This window comes from Emiliania huxleyi (assembly GCF_000372725.1).
Source record: "Emiliania huxleyi CCMP1516 unplaced genomic scaffold EMIHUscaffold_46, whole genome shotgun sequence".
In the NCBI taxonomy this organism is placed as follows: Eukaryota; Haptophyta; order Isochrysidales; family Noelaerhabdaceae; genus Emiliania; species Emiliania huxleyi.
Genome location: NW_005198537.1, coordinates 39,733 through 61,974, shown reverse-complemented (window position 1 = coordinate 61,974; position 22,242 = coordinate 39,733). Strand labels below are relative to the sequence as shown.

The 22,242-nt window shown below is 63.6% G+C and overlaps 6 protein-coding genes across 6 annotated transcripts; 4 read left to right on the top strand and 2 right to left on the bottom strand.

Moving 5' to 3' along the window:
• Nucleotides 1–3,364: 3,364 nt before the first annotated feature.
• On the bottom strand, nucleotides 3,365–4,318 carry EMIHUDRAFT_103004 (hypothetical protein; the record flags this gene model as incomplete). The annotated part of the gene is made up of 1 exon (XM_005768296.1): nucleotides 3,365–4,318. The coding sequence occupies one exon, from the start codon at nucleotides 4,316–4,318 to the stop codon at nucleotides 3,365–3,367; it is 954 nt and encodes a 317-aa protein (XP_005768353.1).
• A 1,071-nt stretch (nucleotides 4,319–5,389) lies between these two features.
• On the top strand, nucleotides 5,390–7,156 carry EMIHUDRAFT_427561 (hypothetical protein; the record flags this gene model as incomplete). Its single annotated transcript, XM_005768295.1, has 3 exons — nucleotides 5,390–6,209; nucleotides 6,291–6,407; nucleotides 6,674–7,156. The coding sequence occupies exons 1-3, from the start codon at nucleotides 5,421–5,423 to the stop codon at nucleotides 7,154–7,156; spliced, it is 1,389 nt and encodes a 462-aa protein (XP_005768352.1). The 5' UTR covers nucleotides 5,390–5,420.
• Nucleotides 7,157–10,574: 3,418 nt separating this feature from the next.
• On the top strand, nucleotides 10,575–11,309 carry EMIHUDRAFT_210848 (hypothetical protein; the record flags this gene model as incomplete). Its single annotated transcript, XM_005768294.1, has 1 exon — nucleotides 10,575–11,309. One exon carries the CDS (start codon nucleotides 10,575–10,577, stop codon nucleotides 11,307–11,309), a length of 735 nt encoding a protein of 244 aa, XP_005768351.1.
• A 4,592-nt stretch (nucleotides 11,310–15,901) lies between these two features.
• Nucleotides 15,902–17,678, bottom strand: EMIHUDRAFT_103000 (hypothetical protein; the record flags this gene model as incomplete). Its single annotated transcript, XM_005768293.1, has 2 exons — nucleotides 15,902–16,309; nucleotides 16,431–17,678. 2 exons carry the CDS (start codon nucleotides 17,676–17,678, stop codon nucleotides 15,902–15,904), a joined length of 1,656 nt encoding a protein of 551 aa, XP_005768350.1.
• Nucleotides 17,679–19,262: 1,584 nt separating this feature from the next.
• EMIHUDRAFT_102999 (hypothetical protein) lies at nucleotides 19,263–19,886 on the top strand (the record flags this gene model as incomplete). Its single annotated transcript, XM_005768292.1, has 2 exons — nucleotides 19,263–19,627; nucleotides 19,700–19,886. 2 exons carry the CDS (start codon nucleotides 19,263–19,265, stop codon nucleotides 19,884–19,886), a joined length of 552 nt encoding a protein of 183 aa, XP_005768349.1.
• Nucleotides 19,887–20,346: 460 nt separating this feature from the next.
• On the top strand, nucleotides 20,347–20,822 carry EMIHUDRAFT_210842 (hypothetical protein; the record flags this gene model as incomplete). Its single annotated transcript, XM_005768291.1, has 2 exons — nucleotides 20,347–20,592; nucleotides 20,688–20,822. 2 exons carry the CDS (start codon nucleotides 20,347–20,349, stop codon nucleotides 20,820–20,822), a joined length of 381 nt encoding a protein of 126 aa, XP_005768348.1.
• Between the last annotated feature and the right edge of the window lie 1,420 nt (nucleotides 20,823–22,242).

Below are 22,242 nucleotides of genomic sequence, written 5' to 3'. Positions count from 1 at the left end.
ACCCGCACTCACGGACTCCATACCCGAAAGAAAGATAAGGGAGCTCGCGGGAGAGGTGACGAGTGAACTACAGGTAGTGGGGAAGGCAGCCTCGATTGCCATACAGACATGGGTGCGAAACAATGACAAGACCAAGGCACGGGCAGAGGAACGAGAGAAGAATATAGGGTGGATAAAGCGCCTGTTCACGGCATGGAGGGTGAGCCACACCGAACGTACCGAGCGAAGGGCCGAGCGGAAGGAGGACGGGGAAGATGACTCAGAGGAGAACGAACCAGTGGAAATTCAGTTGTCAGATGTCACGATGCACCCGAAGGGGACCCCAGCGCCGGCATCATCCGTAGAGGCACGAGTGTTCGAAGAGAGAGTGGACCTGAGCAACAACATGACGTGTAGGCAAATGATCGGAGTGGGAGTCAGAAATGTGGTCCTTGCGCGAGGGGAGCTTGATAGACTCGAGGGGCCAGGATACGCCGCGAGGAGGACGGAGTTGCGCAAGGCGAAAGAAGCCGCGAGAACAAGGGACCGGCAGGCGGCGGCGTCGCAGGACGAGGCAGAAGAGAACGACGCGACAGAGGAGGAAGTGACAAGGGAGAGAACGACGAGAGTGGGACGGCCGCGAGGTGGCATGAAGGTTGCAGCGAGAAGCGGCGAGAGACTGCGAAAAGAGATACGAAGAGGCAGACTCCCCAGGGTGGGCGACGGCTAGCGCACCACACTCCTCTCCTTAAAATCCCTGTGTGGTGGCGGCGTGCCGTTCTCCCATCCCTCCCTTGGGTTGTGTGTTTTCTTTCTTTCTTTCTTTTTCATCCGCGTCGCGCGCCACGCGTCGCTCCGCGAGGGCGCGCGCCAACCGCGATTCGAACCGGGGCCAAAAGGCGCCTGGAGCGACCGCGGTCCGGTCGCGCCACCGCGGCTGCGGGGCTGATAGAGCAGGCCGGCTGCGGCTCCTAATGTACCTCCGCTTTTGGGTGGCGGTCGCGCGCTGCCGACGGCGCTCGCCGGCGCTACGGCGCTCGCGGCGCGCTCGTGGCGTTCAGGGCGGCTCGCACACGCACACACACACACACACACACACACACACACACACACACATGCACAGACACACAGCCCCTTCCCCTCCCCCCTCAAGGGCGAGGACACGCACAGGCCGCACCTCTAGTGAGGCCCGCATAGTATGTGGGAGACTCGTGCCGCCGCCCCTGCCACCCCTGTGTCAGTGTGCCTGTGGTACGAGAGACTGCCAGCGACAAGCTGGAGGCAGGTCGCTAGACTGAGATGAGACCGCCAGTGGATGTGGGAGTCCACCGCGCACCGCGCTGCGAGTCTATCGTGTCCCTTGTCAGGAGCAGGAGAGCCCCACCTGTCCCCCTGATCGTTCTTCCAAAATCCTGCTCGTGCAGGTGTGGACCCTGTCCTCGTCCCATCCCTCGTTTGGCGTGTCTGTTTTCTTTCTTTCTTTTCATCCGCCTCGTCCGTAGAGGCACGAGTGTTCGAAGAGAGAGTGGACCTGAGCAACGATATGACTTGGCGGCAAATGATTGGAGTGGGAGTCAGAAATGTGGTCCTTGCGCGAGGGCCGAGGGGAGCTCGATAGACTTGAGGGGCCAGGATACGCCGCGAGGAGGACGGAGTTGCGCCGAAAGGCGAAAGAAGCCGCGAGAACAAGGGACCGGCAGGCGGCGGCGCCGCAGGACGAGGCAGAAGAGAACGACGCGACAGAGGAGGAAGTGACAAGGGAGAGAACGACGAGAGTGGGACGGCCGCGAGGTGGCATGAAGGTTGCAGCGAGAAGCGGCGAGAGACTGCGAAAAGAGATAGGAAGAGGCAGACTCCCCAGGGTGGGCGACGGCTAGCGCATCACACTCCTCTCCTTAAAATCCCTGTGTGGTGGCGGCGTGCCTTCTCCCATCCCTCCCTTGGGTTGTCTGTTTTCTTTCTTTCTTTTTGGGGTGTCTGTTTTCTTTCTTTCTTTCTTTGGGGTGTCTGTTTTCTTTCTTTCTTTCTTTCCTCCCTTGATAAGGGAAAGAACGACGAGAGTGGGACGACCGCGAGGTGGCATGAAGGTTGCAGCGAGAAGCGGCGAGAGACTGCGAAAAGAGATAGGAAGAGGCAGACTCCCCAGGGTGGGCGACGGCTAGCGCATCACACTCCTCTCCTTAAAATCCCTGTGTGGTGGCGGCGTGCCGTCCTCCCATCCCTCCCTTGGGATGTCCGTTTTCTTTCTTTCTTTCCTCCCCTTGGGTTGTCTGTTTTCTTTCTTTCTTTGGTCACGGGACTGAACAGGGCTCCAGGCCCCAAATCACGTGTGAGTGTTAGAGTTGTTTGGTATTGCTAAAGATCTCTCGGGACTGGCGCGCACTGGCACTAACACAGGTACACAACGGGAGCCGGAAGAAGATTTTCCCCAGTCGCGTGTTAGTGCCAGTGCGCGCCAGTCCCGTGCCCAGACCCCAGTGTCGAGAGAGATTTTAGAAAACCAACAAGAAATCACGACTCTGACAGGGATTTGGGCTCGGCAGCTTGTTAGCCCTCTCCGTGTCGTGCGATCAAAAGAGAATTTTAACAACGCCAACTTTGGAATCTTCATAGAATCGCAGCGCGCATCCCTTCCCTGCTTGCCTGCTTTCTTTCTTTCTTTCTTTCCGTGTCTCTGTGGCATCCTTCCGAGAGAGAGATTTTTAGCAATACCCGATACCAACACTCACGTTTGTTTGTGTCCTTCCGTGTGTGTACACACACACACACACACACACACACACACACACACACACACACACACACACACACACACACACACACACACACACACACACACACACACACACACACACACACACACACACACACACACACACACCACATCCCTCGGGTTGCTATCGACCAGAAATCGGGAGAGAGAGGGACAGGGCAGCATGGTACCCGGGTAGACCCCGTCTGTTGTACACATGCATGTTTGTGATAGAGAGTTGTTTTGTTTTTGTTGCATGTTTGTTGCATGTCGGATATATTGTGCTGTACACAATCAAACCCTCACGGCTCGGAGGTTCATATCGCTAGGGATCCGCGAATCTCCCTCTTAACCCACACTTAACATCACAATAGGGGATCCCTAGGCCGCCAGAGAGCTGCGGCGTGTGTGCGACTCTCTCTCAGAGGCGCGAGGCAGCTGGAGAGAGAGAGAGAGAGAGAGAGAGAGAGAGAGAGAGAGAGAGAGAGAGAGAGAGATGAGAGAGAGATGAGAGAGAGACAGAGGCCGTTGATGCATTTGACAAGTTGTACGAGGTGGTTGGTGGTCGGAATGGGGCTGCTCGTGGCTTCTCGTATCTGACCGCCTCGACGACAATCGACACTGAAGGCAAAGTCAAATAATATCTTTCTCTGACGGCTCAGCGGAGTCGGTGTCAGCAGAGTCGGCCTTGGAGTCAGCATTCTCACCGTCGCGCGCGGCACTGCTCACGCTCGCGGCGCCGTCAGCCTGACTGAGCCAACGGCCGCCGTGGTGGTGCCCCTCGTCGTACGAGTCGTCGTCATCGTCATCGTCGTGGTGGTGGCCGTACGATGAGCTGCCAGACCACTCCTCGTAGACCGGCTGCCCGTAATGGCTGTGATCAAAGGAACCGGCGCCGCCGGTGGTCCACTCCTCGGTGATCTCCTCGTAGACCAGCCCGTTTCCAGAGTTGCGATCAGACACGTACGAGTCGCAGCTTTGCCGCCCGCCTTGGCGCCATTGGCCGTAGCAGCAGGTGAAGCCCTGATCGCCGCTCAGGAGCGAGCCGATGTCCGTGCCACCGGGCGCGTCGGGCGGGCAGAACTGTCCTTGGACGCTGCAGTCGTAGCCGCGGCAGGAGGTCGCGTCAGGAGGCCCGAACGAGTCCACGCCGCCATAGTAGCTGCCGCTCGAGGGCGCGTGGTAGTGGACGTGGTAGTTGCTCCTCTTCTCCGCCGGGGCCTCGACAGGGCGGGCGTCCGTGTCGCTCTCCTTGTTCTCTGCTTCCTCTGCGCCAAGGCTGCGGCCGCCGTGAGCGTGGTAGTACTCGTTCGAATCCTGGTGGGTCGAGCCATAGTTCGAGTGGTAGTGGTCGTGGTAGTGGTCGTCATGGTAGTCGTGGTGGTCGTTCTCCTGCCGTTCAGGCTTGCTGTCGTGCATCTCGTCGATCAGCTCGTGCGCCTCGTGGTGAAGCATATCGATCGCGCCCTCCTTGTCGCCGACGGCGCCGAGCATCATGGCGCCGAGCAGGTGGCCGTCGCCCAGGGACTTCTCGTCGGGCACGGCGGGGACGGGCGCGGCGAGACTGGTGGCGAGGAGCGACAGCATTGTTCGTGGCGAGGGCTTGGTTGGAGCCGGATAAGGACGATTGGCGTATTACGCTGCTGGCGCTTGCTTCTGGTTTGGTCCTTTAGGAGCGCTGTGGCGGACAGTCGCGGCGATTTATCCTCCTTCCGTTTACCTCCGGTCAATTTAAGAAAGCCATGTACTGCCCTCCCGGTGCATCGCACGTCTCACTCATCAACCAGACACCTCGTTGCGTTTGTTTGGTTGTCTGTTGACAGCTCTCTCTCTCTCTCTCTCTCTCTCTCTCTCTCTCTCTCTCTCTCTCTCTCTCTCTCTCTCTCTCTCTCTCTCTCTCTCTCTCTCTCTCTCTCTCTCTCTCTCTCTCTCTCTCTCTCTCTCTCTCTCTCTCTCGCTCTCGCTCTCGCTCGCTTTCTCTCGCAGACGACGGGCCCCTCCACCCTTCGTGTAATCATGTAGTCCCTCTCCACATGTATGCATACGATACGAGACCGGAAATTTGGATTTTTGTTTTTTCGCAAGGTGCCGCAACCGGCTCTATTCTTGTTTTGTATCCGCTCTCTCTCTCACTCTCTCTCTCTCTCTCTCTCTCTCTCTCTCTCTCTCTCTCACACACACACACACACACACACACACACACAGAGAGAGAGAGAGAGAGAGAGAGAGAGATAAAACTTCTGTGATGCCATGCGTGACCTAGTAGTGTCCCCAGCTATGGGCGTGTCCACGTTGGAGCCAGGTGTGGTGTGGGCGCGAGAATAGCTCCGCCGTTCATGGAGGCAACCGATGCGAGTCGACTGGTGTGTGTCGTCGTGGTTTCGTATCAAGAATTCTCTCTCTCTCTCTCTCTCTCGAGGTGGATATCCTTTGGCCGCGTTGGGTAGCGAGGATTGGTGTAACCCAATCACACACACACACACACAAGGAAGAGTCTCACACACACACACACACACACACACACACACACACACACACACACACACACACAATATTGCTAAAAATCTCTCTCACACACACACACACACACACACCTCTGTGTCCCCACTCTCCGCGGTTCATTCTCCGCGGTTCATCCCTGCGCGAGGCCGCGTGGGGCGAGGCCAGCCTGAGTTCAGAAGATCCCCGCATGGCACCCGAGGCTACTCCCGCGAAGAAGGCCAAGTGGAGCGCCGCGCGAAAGAAGGCCGCCAAGGAGACCCGCTCGGCGGCGGCGGAGGAGGCGAGCGGCGGAGGCGGCGCCAAAAGACGGCGCTTCGCGGCGTCTGGCCGGTTGGTCCTCGCGGGCGCGGAGTGCGGCTACTGCGGCGCCTCAGCCACGTGCGAGGTTGACCCGCAGGATGAGTCGGCCGCGTACTGCCGCCGCTGCTGGAGCGAGTGGGAGCAGGGCGAGGAGGCGGAGCGGGCGCGTGAGGTCGCCGCCGCGGACTCGGCGCGTCGGCGCGAGCGCGCGGCGGCGCGCGGCGGGCACCGCGAGGAGCAGCAGCTGAGCGAGGGCGTCGTGCCGGGTATGCTGCTGCAGCGGCGGCGGCTGTTTGCGCTGCTGCTCGAGAGGCGGGAGGCGGGCGTGCTTCTCGAGGACGTGCCGCGGCTGCTGTGGCCGAGGCTGCGCCGCGAGGGCATCACCTGGTCGGACGCGGAGCTTCGCGGCCTGCGGGCCTGCACCGCCGACTTTGTGACGACGGCGCGGCCCGACGGAGGCGGGGGCGGAGTCGTGCTGCGGCTGGCGGAGCACGTGAGCGCGCCCGGGCCGGCCGCCGGGCTGGCCGCGCCTCCGCGAGTGCTCCTCATCCTGGACGTCAACCACCTGCTCTGCGAGCGGCACCCGTGGAGCGCTCCCCCGCCCGCCGAGTCGGACCTGCTCGCCCACGCCCACACCTACCTCAAAGGGAACGCGCTCGTCTGGGAGCGGCCGTGGGCGCGCCCAGCCTCGAGGAGGGGAGGGGCTGGCTGAGCACTGACGGGAGGCCTCCTGAGCTGGTGCCTCCTGAGCTGGTAGGCGGCCCAGTTCATCGAGTGGTGCATGCGCCGCTTCGCGGTGGCCGTCTGGTCGTCGGGCAAGCGCAAGAACGTCCTCCCGATCGTGGCGCGCCTCTTCTCCTTCCGCCGCTGCCAGGCGCGCCGCCCTCCTCGCAGCACCCGTCCAGCGCCGCCCTCCTCGCCGCACCCGTCCAGTGCCATTCTCCTCGCAGCAACCGTCCAGTGCCATTCTCCTCGCAAAACCCGACCAGTACCATTCTCCTCGCAGCACCCGTCCAGCGCCGCCCTCCTCGCAGCACCCGTCCAGCGCCGCCCTCCTCGCAGCACCCGTCCCGGACGCAGCACCCGTTCCCCAGGACGCGTCCCCGCGACACGTCAGCGCCGTCCCTCGCCCCCGTACAGGCGCACCTCCTCTTCACGTGGGCGCAGGAGGAGTGCACCATCGACACCGGCACGATGGTCTCTGCAAGCAGTGGCGCCGCCGGGCCCGCGGGGGGGGCCGGCCCGCTCAAGCCGCTGATCCGCAAAGACCTCGCCCGCGTCTTTCGGCACTGGCCGGCCTGGGACGCGAGCTGCACCGCCATCGTCGACGACGACCCGCTCAAGTGCTCGCACAACGCGCCGCACACCGCCGTCCACCCGGCAAAGTGGCGCGCGCTCGCCCCGCCGCCCGGCTCCGCGCAGGAGCTGGCGCCGCACGGACCGCTCTGCGCGTACCTCGAGCGGCTCGCCGCGGCAGCTGACACGCAGGCGTTCATCCGCGAGACGCAGTACCACGCGCCCACACCCGCGCCCGCGCCCGCGCCGCCGGCGACGGCGGCCGCGCCGGAGCCAGCGCCTCCCGATCCTGCGCCCGCCGTCAGGGGCGGTGACATCCCATCTTAGGCCTACCTGTGCATCGTAGATGCAAAATCGCATCCTAGCATGCGATTTAGGTCACCGGTGTCTCAGCTCTCAGGACGATTTCATAGTTGAGCAAGATGCAGTTGCTTGTCCCGGCGTGGTGTCTTTTTGTTACACTTGACGTCGCTCTGATGCCCCGCGGATACGCGGCGGCTTTATTGGCATTTAGCCGCTCGCAATTCGGAGCGGAGCACACTTGCGGACTTGGTCTTGGAGTGCGGTTTTAACTTTTATCGTTGCCAAAATCGAATTGCAAATACAAATATTTGCCTCTCACATCTCGGCACACGTGGGGCACCAGGGGCGCAGGGCCGCCCCGGGTGGCTGCGCCCTGCAGGGCCACGGCTCGAGGCCACGGCAAGCTAGGAGTGCTTTTTAGATTTAGTGCACAGTCATCAACTACCGGTCGAGCTCGAGGATCATGGTTCGTGCATCATCTGGCGTACGTCGTGCGGTTTCTTGCGGCGTAAAATTCTTTTTCGCTGCTGCTGTTCGAGTCGTCCTCGGTTGGGTTCGGGAGAAGGGGGCGCAAGGGGGTCGGCGACGGCGAGATCCTCTGCCTCTGGAAGGCGGCGAACGTGCTGCAGAACAAGCTGACGCGGGCCCAGTACCTCGATGAGGTGACTTGGACCACCAAGAGTTGCTAGGGCTGCAGAAGCAGCGTATCTCAGTCGTTCTTCACACGGCAATCACAGAGCAGGTCGTGAATGAGGGCTTGCCTGCGGCGAGGGCGGTCGAGTGCACGGAGCTAAGTGCCTCGCCGTCCTCGCAGGAGTCGCTTAGGCGGCTCCCGTGGTGTACTTGTGTGTTAGTGCCAGTGCGCGCCAGTCCCGTGCCCAGTAATAATAAATAGAATAATAAATAAAAGGACACGCCAAACGACATACCTAAAACGAGGGGTGGGAGAAGAGGACAGGGTCCCCACATGCACGAGCATGAAAGAAAGAAAAAAAGAAAACAGACAACCCAAACGAGGGATAGGGAAGGAGGACAGGGTCCCCCACCTGCACGAGCAGGATTTTGGAAGGACGATCAGGGGGACAGGTGGGGCTCTCCTGCTCCTGACAAGGGACACGACAGGCTCGCAGCGCGGTGCGCGGTGGACTCCCACATCCACTGGCGGTCTCATCTCAGTCTAGCGACCTGCCTCCAGCTTGTCGCTGGCAGTCTCTCGCTACCACAGGCACACTGACACAGGTGGGTGGCAGGGGCGGCGGCAGCCGAGTCACCCACATACTATGCGGGCCTCACTAGAGGTGCGGCCTGCGCGTGTCCTCGCCCTTGGGAAGGTCTTGAGGGGGGAGGGGAAGGGGCTGTGTGTCTGTGCATGCATGCATGTGTGTGTGTGTGTGTGTGTGTGTGTGTGTGTGTGTGTGTGTGTGTGTGTGTGTGTGTGTGTGTGTGTGTGTGTGTGTGGAGCATGTGATCTCGATCAACAGCGGTCCGAGAATTCTTTTCGCTCGGGCTTCCATCGCTCCATCGCTGGCGAGTAGAGACCACGCCTGCTATTCACAGCACAAGCCCTCGCCGGGGGCCTCGGGCATGTTCCAGACGGATCCCCCCCTGTGAATCGACAAAGACCCGGACGTCTCGCAGCTCTTCTACAAGCTACTGCGCTCGCGCAACGGCACCCCGTACTATTGGATGCGGACTCTCACCTGCCCCACGTCATCGTGCCCGTCCTCAACACGGTGGTGCTCCCGCGGCTGCGCACCTCCTTCGAGATCCTCGCTAGGGCAAACGGCACGCCCACAGAGGAGCTCGACCGCGCCTGGGAGGAGGTGCAGCTCTCGGTGGCGAAAGGCGGCTCAAACATCGGAGGGCACGCCGACGTCGCCGACGCGTGCTTCGTCGCCGCCTTCCTCGCCGTCTGGCCATCGCTACGTGATCTTACGTGACAGGCCGGCCTACCAGGGCCACGCCCTCGCTGGCGGCGGCGCACCGCCCCTCGTGCAACCACCTCTGCTCGTCTACTTCAACAAATACTACAATTCCATCCGCGACCGCTGCATCAAGCTCTGGGGCGTCTACCGCGCCCGGGCCAAGCATGTCGACTTTGGGATGGTCAACAACTACAACCTTGGGTACTACCGTCCGGCCGGCCTCCCGCTCGTTAGCAAGATGCCGCCCGTCTCCGACCTCTACTCTGAGCAGAGCACTTCTCCAGTCCCTAAACAGGGCACGCTCGCTCAGATTGCGTCGCACGAGCGGTGGCTTCGCTGCCTCGCCGCCTGCGAGCGGCTGGATGCTGAGATGGACGACCCGGAGGGCGTCAAACATCGGGAGGCGACACGCTTCATCGCCGTCTCTCAGTTCGCCTCGGGAGCATGGCTCGACCTCTGCCCCAACGGCCGGCACTCCTCCAAAATCACCTCGGAGGTTTTTGCCACGGCGCACTACATTTCCAGCGCCAAGTACGTGTACGACGCCAAGGAGGCGGCTGGTGAGACAGTCACCATCGGTATGCGGAAGGGCGACCAGCTTGCAAACGGATCGAAGGACATTCCGTGCGAGCACAACATTCGTCACAACGGCACCATGTATGCGGCGGCCAACATGGTCCGTGCACGAGCCTGCGGCAAGCTCGTGCTCGGTGACAAGGCGAACCCTCAGACGACTTTTCATCTCAACGAGGGGCACGTCACCGACATGTGTGCTGCATGTGTGTGAGATCGGCGGGGACCTGCAGTCCCAGCGCGATGTCCACTACGAAGTCAAGGTGCCTAGCGCCCTCACAAAGACGAGGCAGGCTGGGCAGGGCTCGGCGGCACACGGCGGATGCTGTGCGTCACTGGGCCACAAATTTGGTTTCGGCGGCACCCTCGACCAAACCTTGCTCAGGGTTCTTGGGTGCAAAGAGCGCGGCCACAAGTCACAGGGCCCGCTCGTCCATGCGACCGGCAAAGGCTGGGTCAAAGAGCACAAGGGACAGTACTACGACGCGCTCCATGTCAAGAACGGAATCGTCAAAATTTGTCTCGTCGAAAGCCAGGGCGGCATCGCGCCGCCGACCAAGAGAATCATCCACAACTTCGCCAAAGAGGTCGGCAGCCCGAGCGCCGTCGACCGCACCGACTACGGCACAGCCTCCGGCAGCGCCCGGGGCTTCGCCCAGCACCACTCGCAACAGCTCTCGCGCGCCGCCGTCTGTGGCGACGCGCAAAACATCAACAACGCTGCTCGCAACATGCGTGTCGCGCACTCATTCATGACCGGTCTCAATGTCCCACCCCCCTGCGCGCGGGCCTTCTAGGCCCGCGGGTAGTCTCACCCCATCCCCAGGGCCTCCAGGGCTCGCACCTCAACCTCTCACAGACCAGCGCATTGCCATCGGGCGTATTTTCTTGTCAATAACAAGGCTGTGAAAAAGTGAGGCGTGGTCTCTACTCGCCAGGCTGCCATGCTCACTCCCCTCTTCGCCAGCGGCCTCGTCGTGCTGCTCGATGAGGCCGCGCCTTCCACCATCCGCGCTGGCCGCGTGCACGTCGAGCGTGGCTTTGCGCCGCCGCGGCTTGTGCAGGACCTGCGTCACGACGTCGACTGCCTCACGACAGCGGGCCTCTTCGAGCGCGCCTTCTCTGGAGGCACGAGCAGCGGCGACGACGCCTTCCGCAATGCCGAGATGTGCGACCCTGTCGGCCGCGACCGGTCGGTTGGGCTCTGGGATGCCTTTTACGCAGTGTGGGAGCGGCTCGACCTGGTCCGGCAGGAGCTGAGCGCCGCCCTCGGCCGCGAGATGTCCACCGAGATGGAGCTACACTATGTCAGATACCCAGTCGGCGGCTACTACCGACGACACGTCGATGAGGACCTCGACGCCAACCCGCGTGCCCTCACCCGAGCAATCTCTTTCATCTGCTACTTGAACAAGCCCGGCTGGTGCGCAGCGGACGGCGGAGAGCTGCGCAGCTACCCGCCTGGAGAGCCGCCGAGCGATGTGCTGCCCGAGAGTGGCACGCTAGTGGTCTTTGACTCTGCGCGAGTGGAGCACGAGGTGCAGCCCACCGGCAAGGAGCGGCTGGCGCTCGTCGGCTGGTTCCACGCTCCGGCAGCCGACCCGGGGCAGGCGGACGTGTTCGACGAGCCCGCCTCGCTGCCGGCCGAGGACCCGCTGTGGGAAATGTCCCAGTCATGAGTCGTGAAAATACGGTAAGTCCTCCACTTTCGACCACTTGGCTGAATCGGAAAACATGCGAGATGGAGAAGGAGGCCTGTGCCAGGACCAGTGGACCACATCTGGGTACACTCTCGTGATTTTCATATCACTGGCAGACACTGTACCGCATCAACATATGCTATGACGCGCAGTATGTAGCAGTAGCTCGACAGCGACGCAGCGCGGTGAGAGCTGACCCGACATAGAGATAGAGTCGCGGTAGTTCGTAGGAGCGTGAGAAAACGCGAGAGAGTCTGGCGACAAACGGAAAGAGGGGAACGCGAAGACCGAAGTGTGGGTGTGTGCCCGAGAGGGGATCCTCCCTCGGCTCAAGGCATCGCGCGGCGCTCTCCGCTTCACAAGTTGAGCTGGATCGCGCTCAGCAGCGACTTTTTGCCCTCCGCCGCCGGTGCGGCGCCGGTGTCGAGCTTGATGACCTTGTCGGGAGCCTCGTGCTGCGACACCAGCACCTTGGTCAAGTCGACTCCCATCGCCTTCATCTCCCGCATCGTGGCAAGCAGCTCGGCGGAGTGCGCCTGCTGCTCCGCCAGCCGCTGCTCCGCCGCGCGCGCCTGCCGCTCGATCTCCGCCTGCACGGGGCGGGGCGGGTGATTGCCGCGGGTGGAGAGGAGCGCCGAGGCGGGCCTGCAGAGTGGCGAGGCGAGAGGGTGCGAGGTGCCTCGTCCTGAAGCCGCCTCTCCGCTAGCTGCGCCTTGACCGACACCATCGAGAGCTGCGCCCGCTGCTGCGCCTGCCCCGTCTCGAGCTCCGCCTGCTGCGCCGCACGCCGCGTCTCGGCAGCGAGCGCCGCGTCCGCCTGCCGCTGCTCCTGCGCCTGCGTCTCCTCGAGCAGCCGCAGCCTCGTGCGCTCCTGGATGGCGTTGTCGTGCATCGCCTAGTCGAGGCGGGCGGTCTGTGGGGCGAGCATCTCTCGCGCTGGCGTGGTGCGGCGCCGGCGAGGCGGCGCGCCTGCAGCTTGGCTCCCGCCTGGAAGCCGCGGAAGACCACCTTTGTGATGTCGTATCCGATGTGCTGCGCGCGGACGCAGAGCTGCGCGAACGTGTCCAGCTCGTTGAGCCTGTGCGTCTCGTTGAGGAAGGTCTCATACGAGACGCCCGCGCAGAAGGCGATGACGTCGGCGCTCGCCGCGTTGATGAAGTCGCCGATCGGGTCGTTGGTCGCGTCCAGCATCTTCTCGACGTCCCTCAGCTCAAAGAAGAGCATCAGCTTGACCGTGATGAGAGTGTCGTCGTTGGTCCGCACCTCGCTCACGTTGTGGTAGGCCGAGGCTGGGATGACGCGCAGCTTCGTGAAGCGAAGCGCCTTCGGCTGGTAGGTTGTCTTTGAGCCATCCTGCGGCACGCCGCTCCACTCAAACTCGTGGACCCACTCGTCGGCGCTCGGGATAAAGCGCGCGGGCCCGAGGACCACCCTCCGCTCGACGTGCGGCTCCCCAACCTTGTTGGCCGTGTGGCGGTACACGACCAGCGCCTCAGAGGCGTCGATCAGACGCGCCTCGCGAACGTGCACCGAGATGTCCTCGACGGGGTCAAAGAAGCGGGCGGCGGGTCCGGGCAGAATGATGACTGTGCCGTCACGACGGCGGACCTCGAGGTACTCGACGTTGCCAGCGCTGTGCTTGGGCAGGACCTGAGTGGGGAGATAGGAGTGAGAGCGAGCTACGAGGCACGATGGTGAAGATCGAGCGTGAGCGCCTCGAGCCGCTGAAGGCAGAGGAACAGGCGGCGTGGGCCATCAACGAGTCGCGCGCTGCCATCACGTGACCAGACACAAGCGCGTTCGCCTTCGCGTACGGTCTTCGAGCCGAAGGTCATGACGAGAGTAGGAGGAGAGCGGGAGGAGAGCGCGACGCAGCGACTTCCTGAGCGCGAACACGATGTCGTCGCAAAGACCGCCGGCAAAGACGATGTAGCCGCTGTCGCCGCCGTGGGTCGCGTCCAATCCAAGGACTGGGAAGCCAGAAAAGAATTTAAACGCCCTGGCGGTCAGTGGTGAGGCGAGGCGGAACTGGCCGCGGGCAAGGCGTTGTGAATGCTACGTGTGTAAGGCCGGTACGGAGGGAGGGGTCGCGGGGGGAGACGGGGGGGGGGGGGGGAGCTCACCCAGTCCGGCGCCGTAGCCTTGGGGGTCTCTGGCATAGCGAAGAGCTGCACAGTCACTGGAAGGTGGCAACGGAGCTTCCGGGGTTCTCTTATGAGACCGGCGGGCGGGGACACGAATGGGGTCCCTGAACGTTTCCGCAGGCGAAAGGACAAGACGAATTTTCAAGAGAACTCTCTCTCACAGCGGACAGGCTCGACACAGGTGCGAACTGGCGCGTGCTAGTACTATCACAGGCACACCAGAAAAGAATTTGTCCCGCGGAAATTCGCCATGCGGAGACAGTGAAGGGCGCCTCACCACTTGAATGGCGTTCGCCTCGGCCGGCCTGCCGCCGCCGGCGCTCAACGCTGCCGCTGCCGAGGGCGCGGCGCGCGGCCGCGACGGCGCGCAAGAGGCCGGTGATGGCCAGCCAGAGACTCGGCGTGAAGCGCCGCCTCGACGGCGAGCTCGCGAGCGCGCGCGTCAACGACGACGACGCCAAAGAAGGCGACACCATTACGGTGGACGCCGCACAGATGGCCGCTGCGGCGGCCGCCGGCACCGACCGCGGCACGAAGCGCCTGCTGCACGTCGCGCTCGCGGCGCGCGACGGCAAGCACATCCCGGACATCCAGAACACGACGGCGCTCGTCTCCGAGATTCGACAGCTTCTGAGGAAGACGCCAGGCTGCGAGGCGCAGCCGGCGAGCGCGATCAGCGTGCCCATCATCGGCACGTCGCGGGCCGTCTGCGTCGCCTTCAGCGGCGAGAGCGAGGCACGAGCCTTCCTCGAGCACCACGCCGGCGGTGGCGCCATACAGCTCCCAGCTCCGGATGACATCACCATCCACTTCGTCGCTCTCGACGCCTCCGAGTGGGGCAGGCAGGCGGAGGCGCGCGAGCTCCAGGCGGCGACGGAGTCCGACGGCCTCATCGCCATCCGCACCCGCGGCGCCATCAACACGGCCGCCCAGATCGAGAGCACTTTACCCCTCTGCTCCAGAAGCACTTTGGCAACGTCGTCTCCGTCCAAGAGGGATATCACTCCTTCCTGGGCGCCAAGTCGGACGAGAAGGACGGCTCTATCCTCTTCAAGGTGAAGAACGAGAACCTCGCCTGCAACCTCCCGGTCCTGCCCAACGTCTACGCGAGCGGCGATGTCGGCGGACCTCTCCGCCTTGATGTCGGGGTCAAGGTCCTCGGCAACAAACTCTGCCCCTCCTGCCGCGCATTTGGGTTGACCAACGCCGACATCATCCACGACGCGCAGTGCGCCGCGCAGGCACTCAAGGCCAGGCGCGCCGTAGCGGCGAACGTCGCGAAGAAGAAGACCTTCCAGAGCGTCATCGTCGACAACAAGGTCGAGGCCGCGCGCGCGGCGGGCAGGGTCAAGGCGATGGCGGCGCGCGACGGGATTGGCTTTTGCCCAAACTTCAACCAGACCGCCCTCCCGTGCAAGAACAGCGCTCGCTGCCGCTACGCGCCGTGCGTCAACTTTGAGGCGCTCCTCCACACCGCCTTCAAGGACACCGTCTACGAGCGCATGCAGAGCGCGGTCAGGCTGGGCACGAGCCGCGGGCGGCGCGCAGACCGGCGAGGCGGACGCGGCCGCGGCGGCGGCGGCGGCGAGGTCAAGAGCACCAAGAAGGACTGGGCGAGCGTCGCTCGCGGAGCCGTCCGCTCCCCCTACGACGACGGCCCACGCCTCGAGTCCAACGAGCCCTCGCTCTACGAGGGGAGCGACGAGGAGTTCTAGGAACGGCCGCCGAGCCCTTCCCGCAGCGCAACCCTAGCAGCGCAGCGGGGCAGGGCGGCTCGCGCAGCGCACGCGATCGCGCAAGCTGCGCGCGCGCGCGAGCGAGCGAGCACACACACACACACACACGCGCGCACGCACGCACGCACGCACGCACGCACCTCCCCAGAAATCCCGAGGAGCCGTGCAGTGCCTAGATAAGTCTTTGTCCTCGCTGTGTGGTGCACGCCCTCCGAGCGGTGCGGGGTCTGCCCGTCAGGTTGCTGCCCTAATCCCACCAGGGGTTGTCTGCTCTATTTATTTATGCGGAGACAGTGTTATGGCCCTGCGACAGCGCCCCCCCAGGGTTAGAGCCGTAGGGCTCTCTAGCCCGCAGCCCGATCCCGAGCATCCGGCCCGCTGGGCGCGACGCTTCTCTTGTGTACTTTTATATAGCTCCCCGGCGGCCTGGCGAGACCGAGATGTGAGAGAGGCGATGATGACGTGATGACCGCCGACTCCAAGTGCTGCTGCGGTCGTCCACGTCCTCCAACACCCGCTGTGTCTGAGTCTGTGTGTCCCTCTCACAACAGAAAGATCAAAGAATTTTACAACAAAACGACTTTGTGCCACACGTGTATCGTGTTTCACGACGTGTAAGATCTACATGCACACACATGCACATGCACATGCATAAGAATTCAGATTGCCGATCACAGAAAATCGGGGCTCCTCATTGCGTCGGACTCAGCACACCGGCCAGCCCCGTGACCATCACCAAGAGTCCGAGGGCAACCGCGCAGTGCGCGAGCGGCACGAAGCGGTCGTGCGGGAACGTGCGCGCGTAGATGATGGCCGGCGAAATGATGGAGACGGTGGATGCGCCGAGCGAGCCCGCCACGTCCACCACGATGCCGATCTGCACGCCGGCCGCGGCGAGCGCCGTCGCGACGAGCACAAAGCCGGCGGTCGGGGTGGCGAGGTGTGGGCTGAGCTCGAAGAGGCCTTCGGGCGCTGCCGGCGCGGGCTCGGGGAGGGGGCTCTGCCGGACGGCCCTCGCCGGCGCCCTCCTCCGCCCCGCGCCGCCGCACGCGCGTAGCTCCGACGCGATCGAGGCCGCCGACTGGCGCAGCGCTAGCGCCTATAGGTCGGAGAGGGGTGCAGGGGGGGGGGGGTCTGGCGGGGTGTGTCTGGGTCGTGGGGTGGGCTGCAGGGGTGGGCGGGTGGGTGAAGGGCGCCTGGATCGGGAAGGAGAAGATGACCACGAGGGCGAGGCCCAGCCGTGCCGCCCCGACGGCGAGGGTGGCCGGGTACGACTTGAGGATGTTCCCGGCGACCGCGTCGCCAAAGGTGGCGTAGCCGAGTCCGCCCACGAGCAGGTAGAGGAGCATCGCGGTGCCGAGGGCGCTGGCGTACAGCGCGAGCATGCGCGGCCGCGTCGGCCGCTCCATCTCGTTCCACAGAGTTGGCGTGGACATCTGGCATCCGTATGCCATGACCAGGGTGGGCAGCGCCGCGAGAACGCCCGCCGGAGAGGTGAAGAGCCGCACCTCGCCCGGCGGACACGAGACGGGCGAGGCGGTCCCATCGGCAGGGCACGGGTCGAGGTCGGCGGCAGGGCCGCTCGCCGGGAGGGCGTAGAGGAGCACGAGGCCGGAGATGCCGCCGAGGATCAGCACGGCGAGGAGGGAGGTGAGGCGCAGCGCGTCCAGCGAGCGGAGCAGGGAGAGGGGCGTGATGATGGCGGCGACCACGAGGACCCACGCCTGGTGGCCGGGGGACGCGGCGCCCAGCAGCAGCGGCATGCCCAGCGTCAAGCCATCCGCGGCGACGATCGCGTAGCTGATGCCTGCGCCGAGCGCGTTTGCCACCACGGCGGCGTCCGTCACAAGCGCCAGCGCAGGCCCGCCCGCGGCGACGGCGAGCTTGTTGAAGGAGGCGGGGTGGCCGCCGACGGCCGCGGCGTCCGAGAGGAAGACGTTGGTCCCCACGTTGATCAGCGCGCTCAGCACGATGAGCAGCAGCCCCGGCACGAGGCCGGCGAGCGAGATGCAGCGCGGCAGCGCGAGGAGGCCGGTGCCCATGATTGTGTTGGCCATGTTGAGGATGCTCGAGAAGAGGCTGGCGCCGCCCTCGCCGGACGGATGGCTCACGTCCACGAAGGAGGAGCCCATCCGCACCAGCTGCCCGGGCGGCGAGAGCGGGCCGCCGCGCTGCCACGACGAGGACGAGCGCCGAAGCACGTGCCCGAAGACCTCGTGGGAGTTGCGTCTGCCAAAGACGCGCGTGTGCCGCTCGCTGCGGAGGCTCGCGTCCAGCTTGACCTCGAGCGTGGACTCGGGCAGCTTGGAAGAAGCGGGTGCCATGACACCCACGCCGCCGAGAGCTCCCCCTCCCACTGCTCCCTCTGCTGGCTTCGGCGGCCAGCCCAGGAGCCGCTGCACAAAGCCGCAGCCACGCTCGAGCCGACTCGAGCGGGCGGCCGCCGCCGCGTCCTCGTCTGTGTCCATGTATGTGAACGGCTGTGCGAGCGGTCGAGGCGGCGAGCGGCGGCGGCAGCGACAGGCCAAAGGCAGCGTCGGGAAAAAGAAAATGCGCCGGCGAATGGAGAACTAGGCTCCCGATGTGCTCCTCTGAGAGCGGCCCTGATCGTCCTTCGGCCTTCCAAAATCCTGCTCGTGCAGGTGGGGACCCTCCTGTCCTCCGCTCCTCCCACCCTTCGTTTTGGGTTTTCGGCCTTCTTTCTTTCTTTTCTGGACAACATACAGGTGTGGTGAGCTGAGGGGAAAAGCTCCGCTGTGCGCGCGCCGCCGCAGGCTCCCGGGCGCGTCGCGGGCGGGCCGGGGCGCGGCTCACGGTCTGTCAGGCGCCGCACGCCGCCCACGGCCGGCGCTGGCCGCGCCAATGCGGCCGCAGTCAGCCTGGAGGAGCCTCTGTGGACCGAGGCTCGCAGCATGCCGACTCTTCTTCGGCGAGGAAAGCTTTTCTCCGCACTTTCTTTTTGCTCTCAGTAAGAATTCTGCCGCCGAAAGCGATGGTTTTCGTGAAGAGTCGGTGCTGGGGCGAGCGCAGTGAGACAAGCACTTCTTTCTTCTTTGCACAGCAGGCGGGAGTGTTTCCTCGCCGGGCAATCACGCCGTCGATTTCTTTTTCCTCTATTGCGGAAAACCGACAACTCTGTCTGGTATTAGCCCCAGCCTCTACTCCGCGTGAACTCTCGAGGTACGAGGATCTCGATTTGCGAACTCTGTTCACAGCCTTGTTATTGAGAAGAAAATACGTCCTATGGCGCTGTGCGCTGGTCTGTGAGAGGTTGAGGTGCGAGCCCTGGAGGCCCTGGGGATGGGGGCGGGGAGACTACCCGCGGCGCGCGGGCCTAGAAGGCCCGCGCGCAGGGGGGTGGGACATTGAGACCGGTCATGAATGAGTGCGCGACACGCATGTTGCGAGCAGCGTTGTTGATGTTCTGCGCGTCGCCACAGACGGCGGCGCGCGAGAGCTGTTGCGAGTGGTGCTGGGCGAAGCCCCGGGCGCTGCCGGAGGCTGTGCCGTAGTCGGTGCGGTCGACGGCACTCGGGCTGCCGACCTCTTTGGCGAAGTTGTGGATGATTCTCTTGGTCGGCGGCGCGATGCCGCCCTGGCTTTCGACGAGACAAATTTTGACGATTCCGTTCTTGACATGGAGCGCGTCGTAGTACTGTCCCTTGTGCTCTTTGACCCAGCCTTTGCCGGTCGCATGGACGAGCGGGCCCTGTGACTTGTGGCCGCGCTCTTTGCACCCAAGAACCCTGAGCAAGGTTTGGTCGAGGCAGGGTGCCGTCGAAACCAAATTTGTGGCCCAGTGACGCATTGGCTCTTCCAGCATCCGCCGTGTGCCGCCGAGCCCTGCCCAGCTTGCCTCTCGTCTTTTGAGGGCGCTAGGCACCTTGACTTCGTAGTTCACAGCCTTGTTATTGAGAAGAAAATACGTCCTATGGCGCTGTGCGCTGGTCTGTGAGAGGTTGAGGTGCGAGCCCTGACACCTAGCAGCGAGGAGCGGCTGTAGGTGCTGGCGGGCGGGGCAGACAGCCGACAAACAGTCCTGTTCCTGATTCATGGCGGTGGCCTCGCCTCTACTCATACTGCTCTCGTCCACGGCGCTGCGTCCGACGACGCGGTCGGAGAGGCCTCGCCAGTCGGCCGATCGCCGCCGCGTGCTCGCCGTTGCGCTGGGAGCGGCGGTGGCCCGGCTGCCGCTGCGAGGCGAGACCATCCCTCCGATTGAGGCGCTCCTGCCGCCGGAGCAGCTAAATGCGGCCCAATCGGCGGCGGCGGTGCAGACGCCGCCAGCCACGGTCTACTCGCCGCCCACCGTGAAGGGTGCGTCCAGTCCGAGGGCGCTCGCACTCGCGCGCCAGCTCAAGGCGAAGGGAGCAAAAATGTACGGCGCGCACTGGTGCAGTCACTGCTTTAGCCAAAAGTGCGCAGTCGCCGTCGCGTGACGACGATGAAAAAGTGAAAACCTGAGCGCGCGGCGCTTCTCGACCGATAGGCAGCTTTTTGGCGCGCCGGCCAACCGGCTCATCGATTACGTCGAGTGCGCGGCCGACGGGTACAAGTCGCAGCGCGGCTTGTGCCAGGCCAAGGAGATCAAGGGCTATCCGACGTGGGAGATTGGCGGCCGTTTCTTCCGCGGCGAAAAGACGCTCGACGAGCTCGAGGAGATCCTCGAGGGATGAGAGAGAGCGGCAGAGCTGCTGGGGGCGGCTGCTGGTGCTAGTGGTGCTGCGCGAACGCGTCAGCGACAGCCGTCCGCGCCGGGTGGCGTGTAGCATTTCGATACGATATTGATGCACTGTACAGGTAGTGAAGGCTCCGGCTCAGGTCAGGAGGGCCCAGCCACTCGAGGGTCCTGTGTGTAAAAACGGGCATCCCCGAGTGTGTCTTCAAACCAAAAAGGGTGTGAATAGAGCTGTCTTGATGGTGCTGAGGACGAAGACACCTCAAACTTTGTTGAAGCCGAGAGTTTTTATAGTTTTCATTAGCTGTGAATGGTTTATGCGCCCGCCGCAGCCCGCCCTGTTCCTCGTGGCCACGCCGCCACGGGCCACGAGAGCCCTGGAAGAGCCCAGCTGGCATGTTCAATCGTCCGGGTGGTGGGCTGTTTGCACGCAGACGTCTCGTCGCCGTGGCCGACGCATGGCTGGTCCGACGTGTGGAGGATTTGACCTCAGCTCGGCCGTCGGTGTCGGTGGGCTGACGGCGGCCGCCGGAATCGCGATTCGCTCTGCCAGCTGCCAGCAGCCTCGCGTCGCCGCTCTCGTTGGCGCAGCAGCAGCGATTGGCCTTTGCGCCGTCGCGTCAGTCTTCTGCTCTCACGCACTCGCCGCGCGCGGATTGTGCGCCAAGAAGGACACATGCTCATGCAAACAGTGCGAGAACTTGGTTACGCCGCTTAGTCGTTAGTGGCGGCGCTGCTTTAGAGGAAGCGGCAGCGTGGGAAGCAAAGCAGATGGAGGCGGCGCCCGCGGCATGCCAAGGAGCCGCTGCTGGCGGAGGTTGAGCGGCTAAGTGTAGCAAGGGCCAAGGGCAAGAAGGGCAAGAAGAAAAAGAAGAATGTGGGCGTGGGCGATGCGGGCGCCGCTAGGCTCAACGAGGAGATGCTGTGCAGTTAGAGAGCTCGTAGTGAGCTCGATTTTGATGATAATTTGATGAGAAATATCTCAATTTTGAGCAAAAAACGGCCAAAAAATCGGCGCCTGCGGTGGGCCAGCCTCCGGCGGCGCCTGCGGCGGGCCACTGGGGCTACCGCCCCAGACCCCGTTTACACATGAGCTATGCCCCACGACCTGAGCCGGAGCCGTCAACGCCATCCTAACACGTAAAAGGTAAAACGAGATGAGCTCTTCCTCGGCCGCGCGAGCTCAGCACACACACACACGTGCTAAAATATTAATTTAAATATCACACGCTGTGTGCCTGTGGATGGAGTGGATGGAGGATATGTGGTTCTCGGGTCCGTTGGCCTCTTTCGTAGGGAAGAATTTTGATACCCGTCAAGACGCCTGCTGGGGGCAGCTTCGCGATGAAGCCGTCTGCTCCCCCCAGCAAGGCACACACAAGACAGATAGGAGGAGAAAGGGGATGGTGGTGGGTTCGACGAGGCGAGAGAGCGCGCACAGACTGACGTCAGCTACGCTCCTGAAGGACACCTCTGAAAGGCACCTTCGTCTGAGGACGGCGTCTGAAGACGACGGCCTCTGGTCAGATTCGGTCTCGTCGCTAGACTCCGATTTCTCTTTGTCAGGCCATGTGCCGCTCGCTCGTCCGCCCAAGTGACTTGGACGCGCGGTCGAGGGCACCCCACCGTTCCTGGGGCGCGCTGGCGCTCACCGCTGGCGCTCACCAGCGGTCACCCCCCACCCATCCACCCTTTTGTCTTTGAGGCTGTCGCTCCGAGAAAACTTGTCTCGCAGCTGCGAGAAATTACCTTCTCGGGTCCGTTGGCCTCTTTCGTAGGGAAGAATTTTGATACCCGTCAAGACGCCTGCTGGGGGCAGCTTCGCGATGAAGCCGTCTGCTCCCCACTTGTCAACAGCAGGCGCTGGCGCCATCAACGTATCAACGTTCCTCCCACATGATGTTGACAGGGTGGGCGGGTGGTCCATCCATTTGCTCCAAGGTAATCGCAAGCAGACCGCATGGCTTGGCTGCGACGGCGACTGACAGAACTGCGAGAACTGCGACGGCGACTGCCAGGACTGCGATCCGCCTCGGGCATACAGGTAGTGCAGCGGGCACGCGGTCGAACACGCCTTCAGAGCGCGCGCCGAAGCGAGCACCAACACCGCTCGTCGAGCCGCCGTCGATGGCGGTGGCGGCAGCCCCGCCGGCGCCCTCGAGAGTGGCCCAGCCGCACACACACGCGAGCGCTCGCCGCCCCCCCCCTCAAAGAGGCGGGGTGGTGACGGGCGCCCGCGGCTGGTGCACGAGCGGCGATGGTGTTGCCCGCCCGCCGAGCCGCGCGTGGGCAGCGCAGGGGCAGCGCGAGCAGCCACACATGGTGCGGTAGCATCGCCACGCCCGGTCTGCCGC